The 22940-nt window shown below is 37.3% G+C and overlaps 1 protein-coding gene across 1 annotated transcript; it reads left to right on the top strand.

The window, feature by feature from the left end:
• The first annotated feature begins 1394 nt into the window (after positions 1 to 1394).
• LOC150086385 (uncharacterized) lies at positions 1395 to 17033 on the top strand. Its single transcript, XM_090371345.1, has 6 exons — positions 1395 to 1489; positions 9593 to 9654; positions 12049 to 12159; positions 12322 to 12414; positions 16764 to 16793; positions 16971 to 17033. The coding sequence occupies exons 1-5, from the start codon at positions 1396 to 1398 to the stop codon at positions 16785 to 16787; spliced, it is 384 nt and encodes a 127-aa protein (XP_090227471.1). The 5' UTR covers position 1395; the 3' UTR covers positions 16788 to 16793; positions 16971 to 17033.
• Positions 17034 to 22940: the final 5907 nt, after the last annotated feature.

Genomic DNA, 22940 nt, shown 5'->3' with positions numbered 1-22940 from the left:
TTCAGAACTGGAGAATTGATTGACTGGGTAGATCTTGAAAACTTTGGAAATGTTCTCAAGCCATTTAGATATCATTTTTGTGCAGTGGATAGTTGAGTTGTTTCTTTCAAAGGATCCATCACAATCTGGGTAAACATAAAGCATTGCAAGGTGGTATTAGCCCTATAAGAGAGAAAGATATTCATTGGGGTAATTCGAACTTCTAATAGTATGAGCCGAATAGTCCGTACCAACAGAACGTACCATGATACTACCTCCAGACGCTTGAATGGTGAACACGAGATAGCCTGGATGCATGGCTTCATGAGGTTCATGCAACACTTTCACCCTACCATTGGCGCAAAAAAAAAAAAAAAAAAAGTATGAATCCCGACTGGTCAGAGCAGATTATCTTTTTCCGTTGTTCGACAGTTTTTTTTTTTTTTTTCAAGGTATATGAACAAGATTTACATATGAACAAGACATGTACAACCATGTGGTTGTACATGTTGAAGATTTTGTGGAGTAATGGCGTAATTTGAGGAAAACCCGCTAGTTGGGAAATAAAGCCGAAATTTGCTGAAGAAAAGGTTTTCGAGAAAAAGAACATTAAAGCAGGATCCTACAACATCAGAGGCGAGCGGTGGGCCTTTAGATATCCAGAACAGATTAATTTGACAGATTGATATTTAGCAAGTTGATCAGGAAAGTAAGTTGCCAATTTTCTTTATAATGTCTCCCGCTCTCAATTTATTCGGACTAGAAAGATTTAGTACCAATTGTTACTCACTGAAGGCATTCAGTGTTCTTCAATGGAGTAGTTGATATAATAACATGCAGAAATATATTCATATATTTGCAATTGCAAAATTATTTCTCTGTTTTTCGCTGAATACACGCCAACAAATTAGCGCAATGTAAACGGAATATTTCACAATCTTTTTTTTACCTTTAAATGATGAAACAAAGAAATTTGCATTTCGTTTTAGGCGCATCAGCAGTTTAGAACATATTGCGTCGTATATAACATGTCTGTAAATTGGGTGTGTTTTGTGGTCGATTTGCTGTTTGCTGGACGTAAAATCTGAGTTTCTCGGAGGGAAAAACCATGCTGACCATGCCTAAGACCGACTAACTCTGCCAAGTTGTGAAAGAGACCCATAAAAATTCCCTGCGTCATGGATGGGATTTGAATTCAGATCTTTTCCATCCGGTGTGGGGAGGACTGTGTTTATGCCAACTGTCCTAATTACGTGAGCAATTTGCATGTGTATTAATAGGCTTTTGTCATTCTCATACAGGATTTCAGGAATACGTCCATCCCCTTTGACGTCAACGGAAGTGAAGATTTATGCAGGTATAACAGTCATCTTCAACAACATTTCACATATTAGATTTGAGGAATTTTTGATAATGATGAAGTACTTTATTTTCATAGCGATCCTCATAGCAACTGCCCTGTGCTACATTAAAGATGACAGATTTAACAATAATCTTAACAAGGAATGTGGTGAGCTGTAATTTATTATTTTTGTTTTAAGTTATTCCTGCATATAGCTGCTCGCATTAAGAAAACAAGAGAGATCAAATCAAAAGGCTGATACAGATTAGGCGATGATCAGATTATGACAATGTACCCAAATAACTTTAGATGATTGGATATTTTGTTCGGTGTTTGCTTATGTTTTCACCTGTATTTGTTTGGGAAAGAAGGATCGATAGCTAATTTTTAGTTTAATAGGGTTGGTGGGATGAATACAAAATTTGGTACGTTTTCTGTTTGATCTTTGGTACGTTTTCTGTTTGAAAATAAAAACTTAAATTTGAACTCTTGTGTGCGTTTATTTCGAGTGCCCTCACGGTTAGCAAGTGCATAAAATTTCTGCTTTGTTCTGTCGTTTGAAAAAAATACGAAAAGAATCTTGGAAGGGACTTCCTTTTTTTTTTAAATGGTTGCATAGATTTACCTCCTGTACACTCAGTTTTGATAGATGAAACTAGTAAAACAAGCAAGCTGACCATTAAAATTACAGCAAACTCTTTAAAATCCGGCACCCTAGGGAGGTAGGTGCTGGACTTCAAAATATAAATTGTAAACGTAAACAACTGAACTTATTTTTATCGGTGAATATTTATAAGGACTATCTTGTCCTTCCACCTTCTTTTTGTGGAGAACAGGACTTAAACTGCATGGATAATGTAATGGTTTTAAGTTCCACAGCAGAAGATACTTGCCTTTGTAAACGAGGTTTCCGGGTATTCCACTACTTTCAACGGATAGCTTTAGCTATATTACAACTTTGAAAACTGATTTTGCATACCCTATGGCAGCCCACGTCGAACAAATTCTTTACAACCATTTTGTCTGTGTATTGTCACTAGAAACCACCTACCATCTAGTGGAAGGCCATCTGTGTATTATCTCTAGCAACCACCTATCATCTAGTGGAAGACCATCTGTGTATTGTCACTAGATGATCACTGGAAAACCACTTAGTCCTGAAACGGACTGTCATTTTTTAAAGAAATGGGCAATTAGCCTTTTGAAGTGGCCATCTTTTTGAAAGTAGTAGAACACTAGAGCAACTTTGTTCCGCTGTGAGTATTAAGACCATTGCATTATCTCCGTAGTTGAAATGTTGTTGGCTGTAAAAACAGTCTAAAGGAGAGATAGTTCTGCAAGCATCTTATGAAGAGAATGTCACCCTTTCTGCATGGTTTGTTCGACAATATTTCGGGATTTTAAAACATTGACCTTTAAGAATGAGCCGGATTTTAAAGAATTCCAGATTGTAAAAGGTTTGTCTCCAGGTTATGGCTTTATTTGCCTCATTGCAAATATCTAAAACATAACAAATAAATAAATCATTATGTAGGCGAGGTTGGCTTAAATGTCTCCAGATATCAGCGTATTTTTAATTTTTCAAAATAAATTAATAATAATAATAATTTAATAAAAGAAAATAAGCAAAATATTATTGGACGACTGTAGAAATATCTCATAATTACATAAAATATGACTCAGAAAACATTATTAATTACCTTTAATATTTTTGTGTGTAACTTTAATTTTTAAAAAAAAAAAAGGACAAATTTTTTCCCATACGAATTTTGGAACGTGATTTCGCTACCAATTTTGCTTTAATTTGGTTTAAAACAGATTTTATGGAAAAATGTAAACGATTTATCCTGGAAGTGAGCTTAACTGGGTACGCATGAGCAGGGCATATTTTATAAATAATAACTCCAAGTTAAACATGATTAATATACATATATTTTTTACTTTAAATGCTTATTACTGGTCAAAATGAAGATAATATTTTTAAAAAAATTTTAATGAACTGTAGTTAAGAGTTTATAATTCAGTTACTTCCCCTTGAATTCTTCGAAATAATTAAATTTAGACATGATATTGATAAAGGTATATCAGTCTTTATCTCCAAATTCTCAGATAATACAAAGGTTGGCAGGGTTCTTAATGACAGTAATGGCAGTGTGCTACTGCAAAAGGATATAGAAAAGTTGGGCAGATGGGCTAAGAAGTGGCAACTGAAGTTTAATATTGACGACAAGTGCTGCATATGGGTAGAAGTAACCCCAGATAAACGTGCCAAATGTGTCGCACTACACTCAGGGAGGTGGAGAATAAAAAAAAACAAACTTGGGAGTGATTCTGCAGTCAGATATGAAGTTTTCTGAGCAATGTAGATAAGCTACCAGAGCAGGTCATGTGGAATTGTCAATGATATACAGGAATTTTGCTAGCAGGGAAAAGGAGGTGATTATCCCTTTGTATAAGGTAACGATCAGGCCACGCCTTGAGTACTGAGTACAGGTCCGGAGGCCTCATTTCAAGAAGGATGTAGAGTTGCTTGAGCGTGTACAGAGAAGAGCAACAAGATTGGTGAGGGGAAGAATGGGATCCTCTTACCAAGAAAGGCTTAAGTTCTGTAAATTGCAGCGACTGGAGACTAGACACCTGCGAGGTGATCTGATTGAGGTGTATAAGGCCTTGAATGGGTTGAATTCTGCACGCTGAATTCTGATGGGATTCTTCCGCCTGCTCATATTACAAACCTGAGGGGGCATAAATCCAAATTGAGGAAAGATGGTTGTAGAATAGATGTGCAGAAATTTGCCTTTAGCCAGCATGTGGTTTGCTGGAACAAACTTCCATCTGTCGTTGTGCAAGTAGATAGTTTAAATAAATTCAAGGAGGAACAGGTCAAACTTTTAGAGGGAATGGTTTTGTGAAATTGTTTTTTTTTTTTTTTTTTTGGCTGATGCTACGCCGCTTGCTTTTTTTGCATCACATTCCTCCATTACTACTATTACTACTGCCACTACATATTCAAAAGCTATGCGAAAATTTGGTGTAGTGTAGAAAGCAACAGAGCCAGGAAATTAAAAAATACTAATAATAAATAAGGCATTTCTTTACAAAATAAAAGATAAAAACAAAATTCAAAATTGTTAGCATATTTATAGAGCGTAATTTATGATTTAATGTTTTTTAGACGTGTTAGCATATAAGACTATTATATTATTATTCATATTATTATAAATTGCAATAGGGACTCTGTTCCATTTCAAAATATCGGTGCTTACTTAGAATATTTTATTATTGTTATAATTAGCCATATGGTGCAAGGAAGCCTGGGGCTTTTGCTGCACCAGCCACAAAAAAATTAAGTTACCTCCTGAGAAAGAAAACAAGAGTCAGAAGTAGAAGCGAATCACCAAGAAATAGAACAATGATGATATCCAGCTCAGGACCCTGGGTGTGCCAAGTCCATACTCACCAGATGTGAACCCCTGGGATTAATTTTTTAGGAATCTTTGCAACATCACGTCGTCGGTAGACTGATTTTGTTATAAATCATGAATTAGCATTAGTATAGGCATATGATGCAAGAAAGTAAGTTTATGCAGGCAAAAAAAAAATCATATACATCAGCCCAAAAAAAAAAAAAGTGCTTTTTTTGTTCAGCAAAAAAATGTGCTGATCAAAATAAAAGTATTAACTGGTAAAATCATTAAAACAACTAAAACTGTCTGGGGAATTAAACCCGCAACTTTAAAGTTATACTACGAATGTATTTTTATACCAATAATTTGTTATGCTGCAGGTGCATGGGGTTATCGTGTTAATAGCTGTTTAGTCTTGAAGTATTTGACTCAAACACAACGTTTCTTTCTTCTTGCAATCACAAGAAATTGCAGAATAGTGTCAACAATGGCACTTCAAGTATTGAGTGGTAAACTTCCTATCTAATATGAAGTTATGTACCACTACTTACAATATTATCGTCGGAAAGCTCTGCCTGCAAGGGTGAGCAACTATTCAATTAATTTAGACATACCAACTAAGGATGATAATTGTAGAATTAGAAGAGAGTTTGGTAATAGTTGGCAATTAACTTGGTCCAATGCAGAAGTTGGCAAAGTTACTTTTAGTTACCTTCCTAACATATCAGAATTTACCAAGCAACGGTTGGCCTGGTTTTGCCCAGGTCTGAATGTATCTTTAGCATGGCAGCTTGAACTCCAAATTATTCACTCTGGGGTTGGCTGCCTCTCCATTATGTAAGTGTGGTGCTCCTGAGACCACGGAGCATTTAATATTTAACTGCTATCTCCATATAGACTTAAGAAATAATCTACAGCTTCTTACAGAAGTGTACAATGAAGATGGCCTACCATATTTTGTCAATGATAAAGAAAATTTCCTAGCTTTTTGTAATTTTGCAGATAAATTGTTTGAATGTAGGAAGAGACTAATTGGAGTTGATTTGTAAAGAGTAATGCCAAGTATTCCAGAGTTTGTGTTCAAGGACAATAACTTTTATGCTTTTTTGTTCATTAAATATGTTTTCTCTAAATAAGTCCTTAGCTTTCTTTTCTTAAGTAAATATGTTGGTTCCACAATGGTAATGATGTTGTGTTTTGTAGATTATTTGTTATAAATATGAAATTGGATTTAGTAGAATTTACAGAGAGGTTATCTGTTGGTTGTGTTAATGGTTCTTGAGCCGAGTGTGGTTTCTCTCAAGATGTGACATGTAAAGACTATCAGGATATTAATAGCGGTTTTGTGTACAGAGGAAAAGTTGGCTATGCATGTTGTAAATATAATATTGAATTGTAAAACGCTGACAAGGTGCTACCTATGTTTCTACATGGATAGCGCCCTGACGTTTGCCTTCTGAGTTTAATGCTGAAATCTGGTAGTGTCAGATCAGATAATAATAGCATCAGCATAAAAAAAAAAAAAAGGAGGCTGGAAGAAAAAGAAGAGGAAAAAAAAAGTTATTAAAAGGCAAAGTGGTTGAGTCCTGTACAATGACTGGAAGGCGCACTATAGCCCCAGCAGCTTATGCGCCATTAAACCTCCATAACACACACAATGACTGGACAAGTGCGTCTGGTTGCTGTGGCCTAATAGTAATACTTTTAAAATGGTGTTAATTAATGTAATGAAGTGTTATTTATAGTTTTGGTTTTCTGATTAAGTCCCCCAGGAGTGGTGATCGTACTCACTTAGCTAATAGTAAACATTGTATATAGATACATTTTTAATTTATTTATTTTTTTTTTATTATATTTTATTTTATTTTTGTATCTTTTTTATTTTTATTTTTTTTTTTTTTTACTCTATACACTATTGTAAACTTTTCTCTTCTATTTCATGGAAGGTCTATCTCTTCCCCTTATCTTCTATCCAACCTCTCCATCCCTTCCAATCCCCATACTTCAATTCTTATCCCCACTTCCTTTCCCTAAACACCTTGGGGCTCCCAGGTTTGCCTGATAGCCCCAGTAAGTCTCAGCTAGAAAGTGGACCCTGGCATGCCTACTCGTGGCCAAGGTTGGGAGTCGGGGGTAGGGGACCAGGTGTCCCCTGCCCCCTGGCTGCAAAGTCGCCAGTGCCGGCACTCAACACTCAACATAACAAGACACATACACACCTACATACACTTGCCGGCCTTCACCTTTTCAGATGCTACAGCAGATTTAGGGGAAACCTTGGAGACCGCAATTGAAACAAACACACCTTGACACCTTGACCTTGTTCCGATCTCATAGAGGTCTGCCCATCTTTTCTTTGGTCTTCCTGTGTCTCTTTTTCCTTTCGTTCTATATGTATAAGCTAATTTAGGGAATCTATTATCTTCCATTCTTTCTACATATTCTTTCCATCTTTGTCTATATTCTATAATTTTGCCATTAATTGAGTAAATCTTTAATTCCTTTCTAATATTTACGTTTGGTATTTTATCTAATTTTGTACATCCTTTTAACATATCTTAAAAATTTCATTTCTGCAGCTTGCATTTTATTAATGTCTCTTTGTTTCGGTATCCATGTTTCAGAACCATAAAGAAGTGTTGGTGTTGCCATTACTTTTTAAAATTTCAATTGTGTTTCTTTCCTTGTTTTCTTAGCCAGAGTTCTTTTTATTGTTCCACATATCACATCCTAGATATTTAAAATGTTGTACTTGTTCTAATATTTTATCGTCTATAACTATTTTTGTTCTCACCGTATTTTTCCCATTAAAAGCCATTTTCTAGTTTTCATCGTTGATATTTTAACTTTATATTCTTCTGTTATTTAGTTTAATTTAAATACTGCTCTTTGTAAATTATCTTCACTATCTTGAATAATTACTTGATCATCTGCAAATAACAGTGTATTAATCCTATTCTTTGTATTTAAATGTATTAATTTCTTCTTTCCATTTACATATCATATCCTCGATGTAAAATTGCAAAAGTGTCTCTTTTGCAATATTTTCAATTATATTTCTTATAATATTCCATTCTTCTTCTATTTGTTCCCTCTCCGATGTTTTACTTATTTCGTCTTTAATCCTTTTTCCATATAAATTTTGTATACTTTCTTTTTGAAGTAGATATACTTTATAACCCAACTCCTCCTTCCCCCTCTGTTTAATAGCTTTTCTCTTCTTCCATTTAGCCCATAACTCTATTTTTGAAGCCACTAAAAAATTATCTGAATTACTATCATATCCTCTAAACATCCTAGTATCTCGACATTGTTTTGCTAATTTTTGATTTGTTACATAGTCTATTATTGATTGTGTACCTCTTGTCGACCATGTATATTTATGTATATCATATTTTCTAAAAAATGTACTTGTTATCTTTAAATTATTAAATGTAACAAAATCTCTTAATTTATATCCATTTCCATTTATTTTATTTTCTCCATTACATCCCATGATATTTTTTATTGGCTTATTCCCTACGCGAGCATTATAATCTTCCAAAATAACTACATGGTCCTTTTTTATATTATCTAGTTCTTTTTGTAACTCGAAATAAAATTTATCTGTTTCTTCCTCTTTTCCATCTTCTGGAGCATAAATTCCAATTATACACAAATAACCTATGTCTAATTTAAATCTTACTGTTATTATTCTATTATTTATAAATGTGTAGCTCTGTATTTTGGTTCACCATTTCCGATCTATTAATATTGCTACCCCTCCACTAGCTCTTTCCTTTTGATCTACTGCACTGTATATCATTGTATAAGAATCATAATCTTTCGTAACTTTTAATTTTTTTTCTTTGTTTCTGTTATTACTGCTATATTTACTTTCTTCTCCTGGAGGACCAGTATGTTACTCTTCGTCTGATCCCTACCCTTTCACCTGTCTGGCTAGGGTGGCCCAACTGGTAGACTAGCTACCGCCAGTATAGCTTTCTGGGTCATCAGAATACTCAAGCCTTCTCACCGCAACAAGGTGGTTCCTCAATTTGAATTGATGTCCCTCAGGGTCGGAATCCCATTACCATTGAGGTTTTCAAGCTATTCAGGTCTTTATACACCTCAATCAGATCACCTTGCAAATGCGTAAATTCCAGATGCTGCAATTTTCAGAACTTAAGCCTTTCTTGTAAGAGCAACCCTTTGTTCCCTTCACTAATCTTGTTGCCCTTCTGAACTCGTTCTAGCAGCTCTACATCCTAGAATGAGGCCTCCAGACCTGTATGCAGTACTCAAGGTGTGGCCTGACCATCGCCTTATAAAAAGGGATAATCATCTGCTTAGCAAAATTCATGTATATCATTGACAAAACCCCATGAGCTGTTCTGGCAGCCTGCCTACACTTCTCAAAAAACTTCATATCTGACTGCACAATAACCCCCAGGTCTTTTTCCTTAATTTTTCTTTTCTATGAGCCTGAAATGAGGCTCGAGCGCACTACGTATGTTAACAAATATATTCTTTGATTCTGCCTGAAATGAAAATACGGTAAATCACTTATTCCACACTGCAAACACTGAAATGGGCGGCTCTACTGTGGGCAGTTCTGAATAGCAGTGTTTTGTCACAGCGAGTTGCAAGAGCAATCACAGGTTCAATCGGAGCTGATGTGCTCGGAAATCTGGACGCTTGCTATAAGATTACCCAGAACAGTATTAAATTTTGATATCTGTACAAGTTATTAATCAGTGTTCTTATTTTTCGAGTTTTTCTATCTGTCATGTATTTTTTTATATATTTATATTTTTCATTTATTAGTTAATTAAAAATAAAAATTCCATTCAATATCCAAGATTTAATGAATTTCTTTTAATAGGTTTAGCGAATCGCACAGAATTCTTTACTTGTCTCTACAAAACTGAAAATATGGGACCAGAAGTAAGCAGACTTTAGTTTATAAATTAACAAATACATAATTAGTAATCTTTCTATACATTAAAATAATTTTCCTCCTAGTGATATTTATTCAACCAATGGGAGAATAGGGATGCAGGTTATGTGTAATAGTAACAAATACGAAAGAGAAGCTTGTTTTACTGTGGTAAAACAAGCTTCTGTTTAAGTGTGGTCATGCTAGATAACTCGTGTACGCGCTTTATGTAGCATGACTACGCAGTACCATTCTTGATTTCCATATGTAACTTACACTGAGTGATCACTGAAATAAGACCACCCTTATGAAAAGTGAATGCGACACGTTTATCACATGAGGTACCAGAGTGCGGATTTAGTCGACCTACGTATCATAGATAAGGTGTCAGTGGTTCAGTAGGCAGTAAAATTCCGAGTGTGATGGGTAAAAGGAAGGATTTATTGGACTTTGATAGATACAGATTGTGGGTGCTCGACGAGCTGGTGCCTCGATTACCCGAACGATTGAACTGGTGGGGTGTTCGAGAGCCGCCGTAGTTAAAGTGTACCAGGACTGGTGTCAAAATGGTCAAACGACCCGACGGCAAAACTGCAAAGGTCAGCGAAAGGTTGATGTTAGAGGTGAGCCGTGAAACGACACGTACAGGCAAACTGGCTCAGCACTTTTGAAGAGTTGGCTACTTAATACAACACAGGCCAACCCCTAACAATATCTGGATTGACCATGCGTCGCACGCTCGAACGTATGGGCTATACCAGCAGATTACCCCTACGATATCATGACCAAGGTCCATGGGCGTAAAACACTAGCCTGGTCCAAAGAGCATGCAAGTTGGACGTTGGCAGACTGGAAGGTGTTCTGGTCGGATGAGTCACGTTATTTACTCCACACCGTGGATGGTCGTGTACGGATTGGCATCAACAACATAAGGCTCTTGATCCATCATGCATGGTCTGAAAAGTGCAGGCCGTTGGAGGCTGTTGTATAGTGTGGGGCATTTTTCACTGACAGGAACTTTGACCCCTGGTGCATGTGGAACAACATATCAGTGGTCTCTGCTATCAACTGCTTGCTGGCTGTGTACTCCCCGATACATTACACTTTTTCACGAATTGCGATGGTGTCTTCCAAGATGATAGTGCGCCGAGCCAATGGACACTTGTGCAGGAATGGTTTGAGGAACACAGTTCTGACTTCCAGCATATCGACTGGCCTCCGAAATCTGCCGATATCAATCCCATAGAGCACTTGTGGGACACTATGGAAAGGCATATTTGGCGTCCGGATACACCAATCACCTCCGTACGTGCATTGCTGGCCGCAGTGTATAAAGCCTCGAATGGTTTGAGCATGCTGAATGCTGATGGGATTCTGCCTCTTGCTCAGAATAAACACCTGAGAGGGCATAAATTCAAATTGAGGCATAAGCTTGCTTTCTTGCATCATATGTTTCTACTAATGCTAATGCATTACACAGAGCTTGGTTGGCCATACCTCCCGAATGCTCCGGACATCTTGTTCAATTAATGCCACGTTGGATAGCTGGTGTACTGAGAGCAAAAAGGACCTATGAAGTATTAGGCATGTGGTCATAATTCAGTAATCACTCCGTGTATTTCATGTTTGTTACTTCAATTATTAAAATATTTTGCTTATTGCCGTTGTAGTTATTGTAGTTGGGTTTTAGGAGCATCAGCGACAAAGGCCATAATGCTTCGGGCTGTAAATTGTGTTACAGTATTTGGTCGATTTTCTGTTTGCTGGACGAAAAAGCCAAGTTCCTGGGAGAGAAAACCATGTTTCTCTTGCCTGAGACCGACTAACTCTGCCACGTTCTGAAATAGGCCCATAAAAATTCTTCAGGTCATCGAAGGGTCTCGAACTCAGGTCTTTTCCACCTGGTGTGGGGAGGACGGCTCATTTATTGCTTCATGTAAATATTTTATTATACCTCTAGCCAGTAGCGGATTAAGGTCGGTTGGGGCCCGCCGCAGAAGAAAATATTGGGCCCCTTAAAAAAAGAGAGATACAGGGAAAATAAAAATACATGTTAACCATTTTTTTTAAATAAATAAAAAATATTATGTACTATTAATGTTTTATTTCCAATAAAATTTGAATATAATATATGTATAATACAATTAATAATAATCACAAAGTTTTGAACTAATAGTTGAACATATTAGTTCAACTAATTTGTTTTTAACGGATTTAAAGACGGGCACCCGATGCACCCGCCGTTAAATCCGCCTCTGTCTCTAGCATTCCCATCCTAAACACTTCAAGAGTGAATGTAGATGAGAAATATTTATTAGGTTTTTCAACAACCCGAATACAATCATTACTAGTTAAGCAACTCATATATCGTGGATTCATGTGGTTCCTTTTCTTTCTTCAAGTTCAGGGCGAATTGGATAAAATGTGCCAATTTTATTACTGGTGCAACTCTCTCTACTGATGAGGACATCGAAAATGACAGGTGCAAAGATTATCCAGCTCTTGCTTCTCAGGTAAGATAATTGAAAACTTACTTTCCTTTTATTGTCTTTCTGTCAAATCATGAAGGTGTTTGGTAATCCATGGTTGAAAGAAATGTTAGATACGTTCTCTTATGAAATATTAATTCCTAAGCAAATATTAATGTTCTATATTTATAAAATGTTTTTAATTAGCCTTTGCAGGTTACCAAAGACTGCATGAACATTTTGTTTACCTGTGTATGCGACTTGAACACTTACTACGACATGATTATCCATTCGTACAAGGTAAGCTTTACATTTTGTGAAACTGGTTAGAAAAAGAATTAAAATTCCTGTAGCAATTTTTTAAAATTAGTTGTGTGTTCAAAATCTTTGTGCAAAAAATGTATTAATATTAAAAATGGCTAAATGAAGCAAGTAAATACTTTTTAATTTTGAATCTTCCATAAAAATTTCATTGCCCAATTTCGCTTTGAATTTAATCAACTCTCCGCCTCTGCCATTTGGCAAGTAATTTGTTCCATTGTTCAACAACACGCTACCAAAAGGCAAACTGCGTGAAATGTGTCCTTCCGTTTCTAAGATTTTGTATTTCCGATCCTTGCTTTTTGTCTTTTCTACCAATGAAAGGCAGACAACCTTCACATATTTCGCTGACCTCCTTCAAGGCCTTGTACTATTTAACTCACTCCAATTTCTCCTAAGATGTTTAGTTGCCAAGTTTTGTACCCAGCTTTTCTTCATATAGTTATTAAGGTACACTCACCAACCTGGTCTCCGAACCCATTCTAGAAGCTCTATATCTTTTGTAATGTGCAGACTTCATCTTCAATATTCCAAATGCAATCTGATCATAATCTTATTCATAAGAAAATAATGTCATTCATGGATGAAGATAAGTAATTTTTTGTCGAAATGATAATACCTCTTAATGTGATTCGAGCGTGGATACTCTTCGTCCAGTTCAGAAAGACTGGAATGGAAGGAGTGGGTTGACTGGTATAGTGAATGGGAGGTTGTTACATGGATGACCGGGGGAGTTTTAAGTATAGGGGTGAATTATGAAAGAGAAATTACGATGGTTCCTAGGTTAGGAGAGAGGGGGGAAAGGACTGGTTTTTGAGAGTATATCCGTGGATATTTTTATACTCTTTAATCTGTTATGCATTTTTAGATACACAAATGAAGCACTTATTGCGTGTTGTACTGCTATCAAAATTAAGCTAAATTTAATTATAATGTCCATTATTATAATAATGATAATTATTATTATTTGTTAATTAATTACTTGTTAAATGTAAGTTAAAACTTTAAAACTGAATTTTAAATCTTGATTGGGACCACTGGATTTTCTTTTCCTTTTTAAGAGGTTTGGGATATTCCATTTTCTGAGAACTGTTTCAGGATATCTGTATGGAATAGGTCGTAATAAGTGTCATGGAAGTTGATTCCTTGCTTCTTGTTGATTGTCGAACTTTTGAAGCGTTTTATGAAGTAAGCTTCTTTGAAGGACCAGAAAAACCTTCAAAAGAAGCCTACAATTTGTATAGAAATGAAAACAGGCCAGGAGGTGGGGAAAACGAGTTTTACTTTTAGTTAAAAAGCACATAAAATCTAAGGCAGTGCATCCAGTCGACTTGAGTGGCCAGTGGAACGTTGAGTCAGTTGGTGTGATGTAAGCACTGGGGAACGAAAATGAGAGTCACAGTGTATTATTAAAAGTAAAGTGCAGCCATTATCAACCCACTGCAGGATGGAACCCTCCTCAACAATTCATGCTGAGGGAAATGGACCATAATCTGCCACGCTGGTCCACTGCGAGTTGGCAGATCGACCGTATTCAGCAGTCAGGGGCTTGAACCCCCGTCTACTCAAAGAGCGTGTGCTACTGCACTCCCGCTCCTGCCCACTCGGCTACGGAGGCTTACTGGCCTCTAATGACTCTGATGAGTACAACGAACAACTATACTAGTGGGCCAGTAAATCAGAATGTCTTATAATAGGGGATTTGAACTTTCCGGGTATTGACTGGAACTTGTGGAATGGTCACGCGGACACTATAGATTTTCGTTGATTTATTGGATGATTGCTTTTTTTTGGACTAGGATGTTAGAGAGGCAAGAAGAGAAAGCAGCACTCGATGTGGTTATCAACAGCGATTAGTTATGTATTGAGAATCTGCAGGTTTGTTTGTTATTTGGTTTTTAGGAGCATTAGCAACTAAGGACATATTTCTCCGGGGATATGCAGTGGTCATTCCCTGACCTTTCCGCATCCTCCGTATTTGGTGGTGACGGGCTAGAACCCCGGTCTAATCAAGAAGCGTGTGCTACACACTGCTGCTCCTTCCAACCTGGCTACGGAGGCACCTAATCTGCAGGTGAAAGACCCACTGGGTTGCAGTGAAAGTAGATCAATTAAATAAATAAATTTTGTTTATACTCTGGGACGACCAAATGGTCAGAGGAGTTTGCATGATAGATGGAATACAAGAAACAGCACGGTATTCAGCAGTCACGTTCTTGAATCCCGGTCACTCAAGGCACGTGTACTTAGGCACCCACGTGCCTAACCACTAGGCTACTGTGGCCTATCAGTTTGTTGAAGCTAAATGTAAAAAAAGCGCGTGGGGTGGATGGAGTCTCTCCAATTATATTAGGGAGGAGATAGCAATGGACAGTAAACCCTTATCCATAATCATGGGATCATGTTCAGATTCGGGAGTGGTCTTATGGACTACATGCGCAAATGTATCTCCAGTTCACACAGAGGGATCAAAAGATGACAAGAGCAATTAGTCATCTTAATTTAACTTCTATTCAAACGAACATACAGGAGTCAGAATAAAAGAACTAATGCAGGACCACCTACACAGGAATGCAGTCACAGCATGGTTTTATTAAATTATATACTGTCCTTGGACATCGGGAAAGCTCTTGATACTGTTGCACATAAACGACTGCTCTGTAAATTGGAGCAGTTTGGCATTAAGGAAAAGTTACTGCTATGAATGGTTGAGTCGAGGAAGACAGAAAGTGGTAATTAATGGATATTACTCTTTGTGGACTAATGTTATTAGTGGATTTTCACCACAGGGTTCGGTGCTGGCCCATTGTTGATTTCTATATTTATTAATGATATTAGTGAAGGTACCATGCTTAATGTTTAAGGTGATTAATTTTTGTAGATCACCTGCAGTTCATCAGTTTTTTGTAAATGATTACCTATAAAGGCTGGTAGGGTGGTTAATGACAGAATGAAGGGAAGCTACAGCAACAAGATCTAGAAAAATTAAGGATTTTACTTAGAAATAGCAGTTGAAGTTTAACACTGACATGTGAAAAGTACTGCCCATGGGTGGCAGTAATCCCAGATTAACTACCAACTTTACAGTACTACACTCGGTAGTAGAATATGAAAACGATTTGGGGATGAGGGGATTTGAGCAGTCAGATTTGAAATTTGCCGAACAGTGCAAATATAGTACCAGGCCAACTCATGGGTTTTGTCACTTATATACAGGAATTTTGCTAGCAGGGATAATGGGTTGATTGTCCCATTGTACAAGGCAATGGTTAGTCGGCATATTGAGTATTGCCTACAGGTTCAGAGGCCTCATTATTCGAAGAATGTAGATCTGAATGAAAGGATGCAATGAAGGGTAACGAGATTGATGAAAAGGGACGAGTGGTAAGTCTAACCAAGAAAGGTTTGTTTTGAAAATTGCATCGTTTGGAGACTAGGCACCTGCGAGGTGATCGAATTGAGGCATTTAAGGCTTTGCACAGTTCAGCATGCTCAATGCTGATGGGTTTGAAAGTTCATAATAGTATCTGGTAGGTTCTCGGAACCTACCGAGTGCTATTATGAAAGAAGAAAGAATTGATGTATATCATCCTTGGTTAAAGTAAAGAAAAATGCACGAGAAAGCTTGAAATATTACAAATTATTCCAATTAATACTTGGCATTTTAACAATTGCTGATAGCAATGCAGAGCATAAGATATTCAGCGATGTGAGAAAAACAGAAATTGTGTTCAGTATTATAACCATCACTTTGACACAACATTGCTGAAGATACTGCGAGCAGTCATAATCAGTTGACATCAAACAGACAATTCAAAGAGAAATACAGAGACAGAAAAATTCCATGTAAGCTAAGCTGTGAAAACATAGTGGATTGCTAAAAATCCACATGGCTGTATTAGAATATAAAATGTGTAGAGCGGCAGTGAAATTTAATTTGTAATGGTGTGGACTTTAAGTAACATCTTTTTTTTGAGATAAAGCTCCTGTTTTCCTCCTTCTTACATTACCCAATTTCCAGCTTTCGAGAGTCAACATTTGCTAAGGGTGAAAGAATAACTTAGTGCGGCCCTGCACCCAAGAACAGCAGGGAGAATCCCAGGCTATTAATGACTTTACCACACATTAATTCCACCATCCCTTATTAATCTAGACCATCTTGGTTCTAATCTTAACGTAAATGACACACCATCAGTTGTATATTCTTTGAACAATTAACAAAAGTTAAAAAATATTTCTACAAGAACGTAGTTATTCTGTTTATTTGGAAATATTATTAAATTAATGATATGACTGATGTTGAAAGATATTATTCCTCTTTCTTTCAGAACTGTGGCATCAAATTATACTAATAGCAGGTGAGCTACAGATTTAGAGATTTTTTTTTCTCTCTATTTCCTGTTTAAAAGTTTAATTAATCATGTTTGATGAGGTGGCTAAAAATTTCCTCTCAAGTGAGATTAATTAATTAATCTCACTTGAGAGGAAATCTCACTCAGAATAATTAAATTTTGTATTTTCTTTCCCTTTTATAGATGCTTGGTACTGCAGCTGTATTCCAGATGCCAGTTGTTGAAGACCCCATGGACAATATCTAATATACAACAATCAATTTCTGCTTTATTCCACTGTATTCCAATAAAAGCACTTGATTTTAATGTTTATATGTGATTATAAACATCACTGTGTAGTAAAACCATACAAATAAAGCTATTGATGCATTTTTAACAAAAGGCAATTAAGGCTATGAAGCGTAATTGTGCCTGTAAATTGCATGTATTCTGTGGTTTTTCTTTTTACTGGAACCTAGGTTTCCGGGAGGAAATGCCATGCTGCCCTTGCCTGAGACCGACTGCTCAGCCACGTTGGCAAAAAAAAAAGGCTCATAAAAATTCTCATTATTGAGGGATTCGAGCTAAGGTCTTTTCCACTAGGTGTGAGGAGGAAGGTGATTATATCAACTGTGCTAAGCACGAGGGCACCATGGTGGTGATTCGGAGCTGGATCGGTAACTTGGGCCTATGGTAAGCTCATTTAGCCAATACACTGATATATGCAGTGATTTGATGAAGGAGAGGGCTGCTGAGACCCATATTTCCACTGCATGCAATATTTTTTTATTTATTTTATTAAGTGGTCCCAATCAATGTTTGGCAACCACGCCAAACAATAATACAGTTTACAGTTTTGTACACAGATATAAAGATACAATTTAGAATATCATACAAAATGCAGAGATAGAATGTCTTTCAAAATGGACATCCGGGATTGATACAACTTACAATTTAGAATATCATATAAATGCAAAGAGTACATTGTTCTAGATCAAGCTCCCGCCAGTTATAGAAGGAAGTTACATCTCATCGAAGGTGGCAGTGACAGCTGAGAAAGATAGTGGCACCATCTGGTGTCACTACTAAAAACTAACACTAACACTACAACTGGGCCTATGCCGAAGCCATTGTTATTATTATTAGCCATAAGGTGCAAGGAAGCCTGAGGCTTATGCTGCACCAGCCAAAAAAAAAAAAAAATTTCTGAATTACCCCAATAGAGAGAGGGAGAGAAGTAGAAGGGAATCATCAAGAAAGAGAAGAATGATGATATCCAGCTGGGGACCCTGGGTGTGCCAAGCCCATACTCACCAGATGTGAGCCCCTAGGGTTAGATTCAATTTGTTAATTCAGTTTATGGTTATTTACCATTATGTTATTTACAGCGCTTTAATGATGATATTGTTATGTCAGTTCTGCTAAAAAACTGATAAGCCAATCAGTTTTATATTACTCAGAGTTTTTTAATTAATTATTCTTCATGACAACCAGGGACGAAGTTGTGCACTTCTGCCTCCTTGCGCTTATTTTAAATTCCGTCAAATTAATTTATTTTTTATCTCGCTTTTTAATTTAAATTATTCAAACCAAAATTTAGCCATAAATTCACCCTAATAACTATTGCAGATTGTATAAGGTGTGTACTTTACATTAAGCATTTGCTTTTTGGAATTTAGTTTTAGAGTTTATATAAATAAAGAAGTCTTTGCTGTTTTTCTTTGCATCCTTTGCCAAAGATTTTTCATAATTTGCCTCTGCTTGCCTAACCTCCTTTGTGACTTGATTGCAGACTAACTTGTATTTACCATAAGCTTCTGTGTTGCCTGACAATTTATGTGCTTCCCATGCATTTTTCTTCTCTGCCACGAGTCTCATTAGTTCATTTGACATGAATTTGGGCCGGAACCTAGAGCAGTATTTCTTAGTTGGAACAAAAAGCCTAGTAGCTTCCAAGATTACTTCCTTGAATACTTCCCATTTGGAATTTACTGTTGGTAACATCATCAGTTGGTCCCACTGCATAGAATCCAAAAAATCTCTGAGACCACTGTAGTCGCCTTTATGAAAGCAAAAACCTTCCCTTTACCCCTGATGGTAATTACATCATTAAGTAAATCCCACATCAGTACACTATGATCACTGCTACGTAGTGGTTCCTTTATCTGTAAATTCTTAATTCATGAATAATCACTGCTGATAATCAGATCAAGAGTGTTACTCCCTCTTCCTGCCTCTCTAACATGCTGCTGTAGAAAACAATCATCCAATAAATCCACAAAAGCCTTGCTAGCATATGAGTGACCAATCCACAATTTCCAGTCAATCTATGGGAAATTAAAATCCTCCATTATAAGACACTCTGATTTACTGGCCCAGTCAATTTCTCTGTATAATTGTTCATTGTACTCATCAGAGTCATTAGATCTATAACAAACTCCTACCCTCATTTTTGCTTTCTAAGTGCTTATGTCGCACCAAACTGACTGAACATTACACTGTCCATCTATGTCAATTGGATGCACTTTGTTAGATTTTATGTGTTTCTTAACTAACAACATAACCCCTCCTCCCTTCCTATCCTGTCTATCCTTCTTGTACACATTGTACTCCCTAAATTCCAATTCTGCATCCCTCATATCTGAGTGGCATCAGGTCTCTGATATCCCAACAATATTCATCTTGGATGTCTTAACCAGCACTTCAAATTCATCAAATTTGTTTACTTTACTCCTAGCATTGGTGTACATACAAGTATACATGTACCCTTTCTTACTCTTAGTTACTTTAAATACAGCCCATGCATTTACTTGTTTCATGACCCCCCAACAGTTCCTGAAATCCCCAGCAAATGGCTTTCTAGGTTGCTGCTCATTCCAATAGAAGCAGTGCAAGAATCATTTCCACCTCTGCATGCAGCTACTGTTAACCTATTAGTCTGTGAATCCCCCTAACATTGCATCAATAGCATTAGCAAATATTCTTGCGCCCTTTCTATTTAAGTGTATCCCATCCCTATAGAAGTAATCTCTCCTGTTATCAATACAGATAACAGGAGTACAGATAACCTTTAGCATTAGCATTAGTAGAGGCATATGAGGCAAGAAAGCAAACTTATGCAGCATCAGCCAAAAAAAAAAAAAAAAAAAAAAACCCCTTCCACTTCACCTCGTTCGTTCGAAATACCTGTCCAGCTGAGCCTTAAATTTGTTTAAGCTTTCAACTTCCACAACAAGGGATGGAAGTCTGTTCCATCAACCAACTACCCGCTGGCTAAAGGCAAATTTCCGCACATCTATCCTACATCAGTCTTTCCTCAACTTGAATTTATGCCCTCTCAGGTGATTATTCTGAGCAAGAGGCAGTTCCCATCAGCATTCAACATGCTCAAACCATTCAAGGCTTTGTACACCTCTATCAGATCACCTCGCCAGTGCCTAGTCTCCAGACACTGTAATTTGCAAAACTTAAGCCTTTCTTCGTAAGAACAACCCTTCGTTCCGTTCATTAACCTTGTTGCCCTTCTCTGTACTCGTTCCACAGCTCTACATCCTTCTTGAAATGAGGCCTCCAGACCCGTATACAGTACTCAAGGTGTGGCCTCACCATTGCCTTACACAAGGAAATAATCACCTCCCAATCCCTGCTAGAAAAATTCCTGTATATCATTGATAAGACACCATCAGCTACTCTTGCCATCCGTCTGCACTGCTCAGAGAACTTCATATCTGCCTGCACAATTACCTCCAGGTCCTACTCATTCTCTACCACTGTCAGTGTAGTACCACAGAGTTGATACGATGCTCTGGGTTGCTGTTTCCCATATGTAGTACTTTACATTTGTCAACGTTAAACTTCATTTGCCACTTCTCAGCCCATCTGCTCAACCTTTCCAGATCCTGTTGCAGCAGCATAGCGTCAGTAGCGTCCTTAACAACTATGCCAACCTTTGTATCGTCTGAAAACTTGGACATTAAGCTTGATATACCATCATCAATATTATTTATAAATACAGAAAACAACAATGGACCCAACACTGAACCCTGAGGGACTCCGCTAATAACATTAGTCCACGATGAGCAGTGCCCATTAATTATCACTCTCTGTCTTCTGCCACTCAACCATCCCTTTATCCATTGCAACAATTTGCCACCAATGCCACACTGGTCCAATTTGTGCAGCAGTCTTCCATGTGCAACAGTATCAAAAGCCTTTCTAAAATGCAAATATATAATATCAAAGTTATTCCCTGCATCCAATTCTTTTGTGACTACATCATAGTATCCAATCAAATTGGTCAGGCAAGACCTTCCCTTAACAAAACCATGCTGTGTCTGAGCTATAACTGAATTCGTGTCAAGATGATCCTGCAGTGCTTCTTTAACCAGTGCTTCCATTAATTTTCCTGGAACAGAAGTTAAACTCACAGGTCTATAATTACTTGTGTCAGCCTTTGATCCTCCTTTGTGAATTGGGGTTACATTTGCACATCTCCAGTCTGTGGGTACCTCCAGTGAGTCCAAGGAAGCTCTCATAATTATGGCTATCGGATTGCTTACTTCCTTTGCTGCCTCCTTTAATATAACTGGAGAGATCCCATCCACCCCAGGTGCCTGTCTTGTATTTATCTTCAACAATTTCTCCTCCACTTTACTCTCAATTATTACAAGATTATCTAGCTCAATGCATGTTTACTTCATCTATGGCATTCCCCTTCCTGAATAACTCCTCATGTGTGATGTAGATGCAAAATATTGATTTAGTTTGTTAGCTACCTGAGCAGGATCATGAACAGTTGAACCATCGATATCAAGTGGACCAATCTGATTCATCCCCTTCCTTCTAGAGTTTACATAAGTAAAGAACTCCTTGCTGTTTTTCTTTGCATCCCTTGCCAAAGATTTCTCGTAATCTGCCTTCGCCTGCCTAACCTCCTTTGTAACTTGCTTACAGATCAACTTGTATCTATCATAGGCTTCTGTGTCACGTGTTAATTTGTATGTATCACATGCATTTTTCTTCTCTGCCATATGTCTCATTAGTTCATCTGACATCCACTTAGGCCTAAACCTTGAACAACATTTCTTAGTTGGTATGTAAAGCCTAGTAGCTTCCAAGATAAGTTCTTTGAATGCTTCCCATTTTGAATTTGCTGTTGGTAACATCATCAGTTGGTCTCACTGTATAGAATTTAAATACTGTCTCAGACCATCGTAGTCGCCTTTACGAAAGCAATAACCCTTCCCTTTACCCCTGATGGTAGTTACCTCCTTGAGTAAATCCCACTTCAGCACACTGTGATCACTGCCACCTAGTTGTTGCTGTATCTGCAGATTCTTAATGCATGAAGAATCACTACTGATAATCAAATCAAGAGTATTGTTCTCTCTAGTTGCCTCCCGAACATGCTGATTTAGAAAACAATCATCCAATAAATCCACAAAAGCCTTGCTAGTGTGTGAGTGACCAACCCACAAATTCCAGTCAATATCTGGGAAATTATAATCTCCCATTATAAGACTCTCTGATTTACTGGCCCACTCTATTTCCCTGTACAGTTTCTTATTATACTCATCAGAGTCATTAGGCCTATAGCACACTCCTATCTCAATTTTGATCTCCCAGTGCTTATGTCACACCAAACTGACTCGACACTGCACTGTCCAGCGATGTCAACTGGCTTCACTTGCTTGGATTTTATGTGTTTCTTAACAAATAGCATAACCTCTCCTCCCTTCCTATCCTGTCTATCCTTTCTGTAGACGTTGTACTCCCCAAATTCCAGTTCTGCATTACTTATATCTGTGTGACACCACGTCTCTGATATCCCAACAATATCTGCCTTTGATGCTTTGAGCAATACCTCAAATTCATCAAATTTATTTACCAAATTCTTAGCATTGGTGTACACACAAGTATACATGCACCTGTTCTTTTTCTTAGCTACCCTTACACAACCCATGTGTTTACTTGTACCCCAATGACTCCCAGCAGTCTCTGAAATATCCTGCATCTTATTTTCCAAGCTGCTGCTGCTCATTCCAATAGAAGCAGTGCAAGAATCACTTTCACCTCTGCCAGTGGTGAAAGTGATTTCTACTGTTAATCTATTAGTCCTTGTATCTCCCAATCTAGCAGTTTTCCGACCCACCTAACACTGCCTCGATAGCATAA

This window comes from Mastigoproctus giganteus, chromosome 4, assembly GCF_048544385.1.
Source record: "Mastigoproctus giganteus isolate SK-2022 chromosome 4, ASM4854438v1, whole genome shotgun sequence".
Classification (NCBI taxonomy): Eukaryota; Metazoa; Arthropoda; class Arachnida; order Uropygi; family Thelyphonidae; genus Mastigoproctus; species Mastigoproctus giganteus.
The sequence above is the reverse complement of the archived record's forward strand: the minus strand, read 5'-3'. Positions and strand labels throughout refer to the sequence as shown.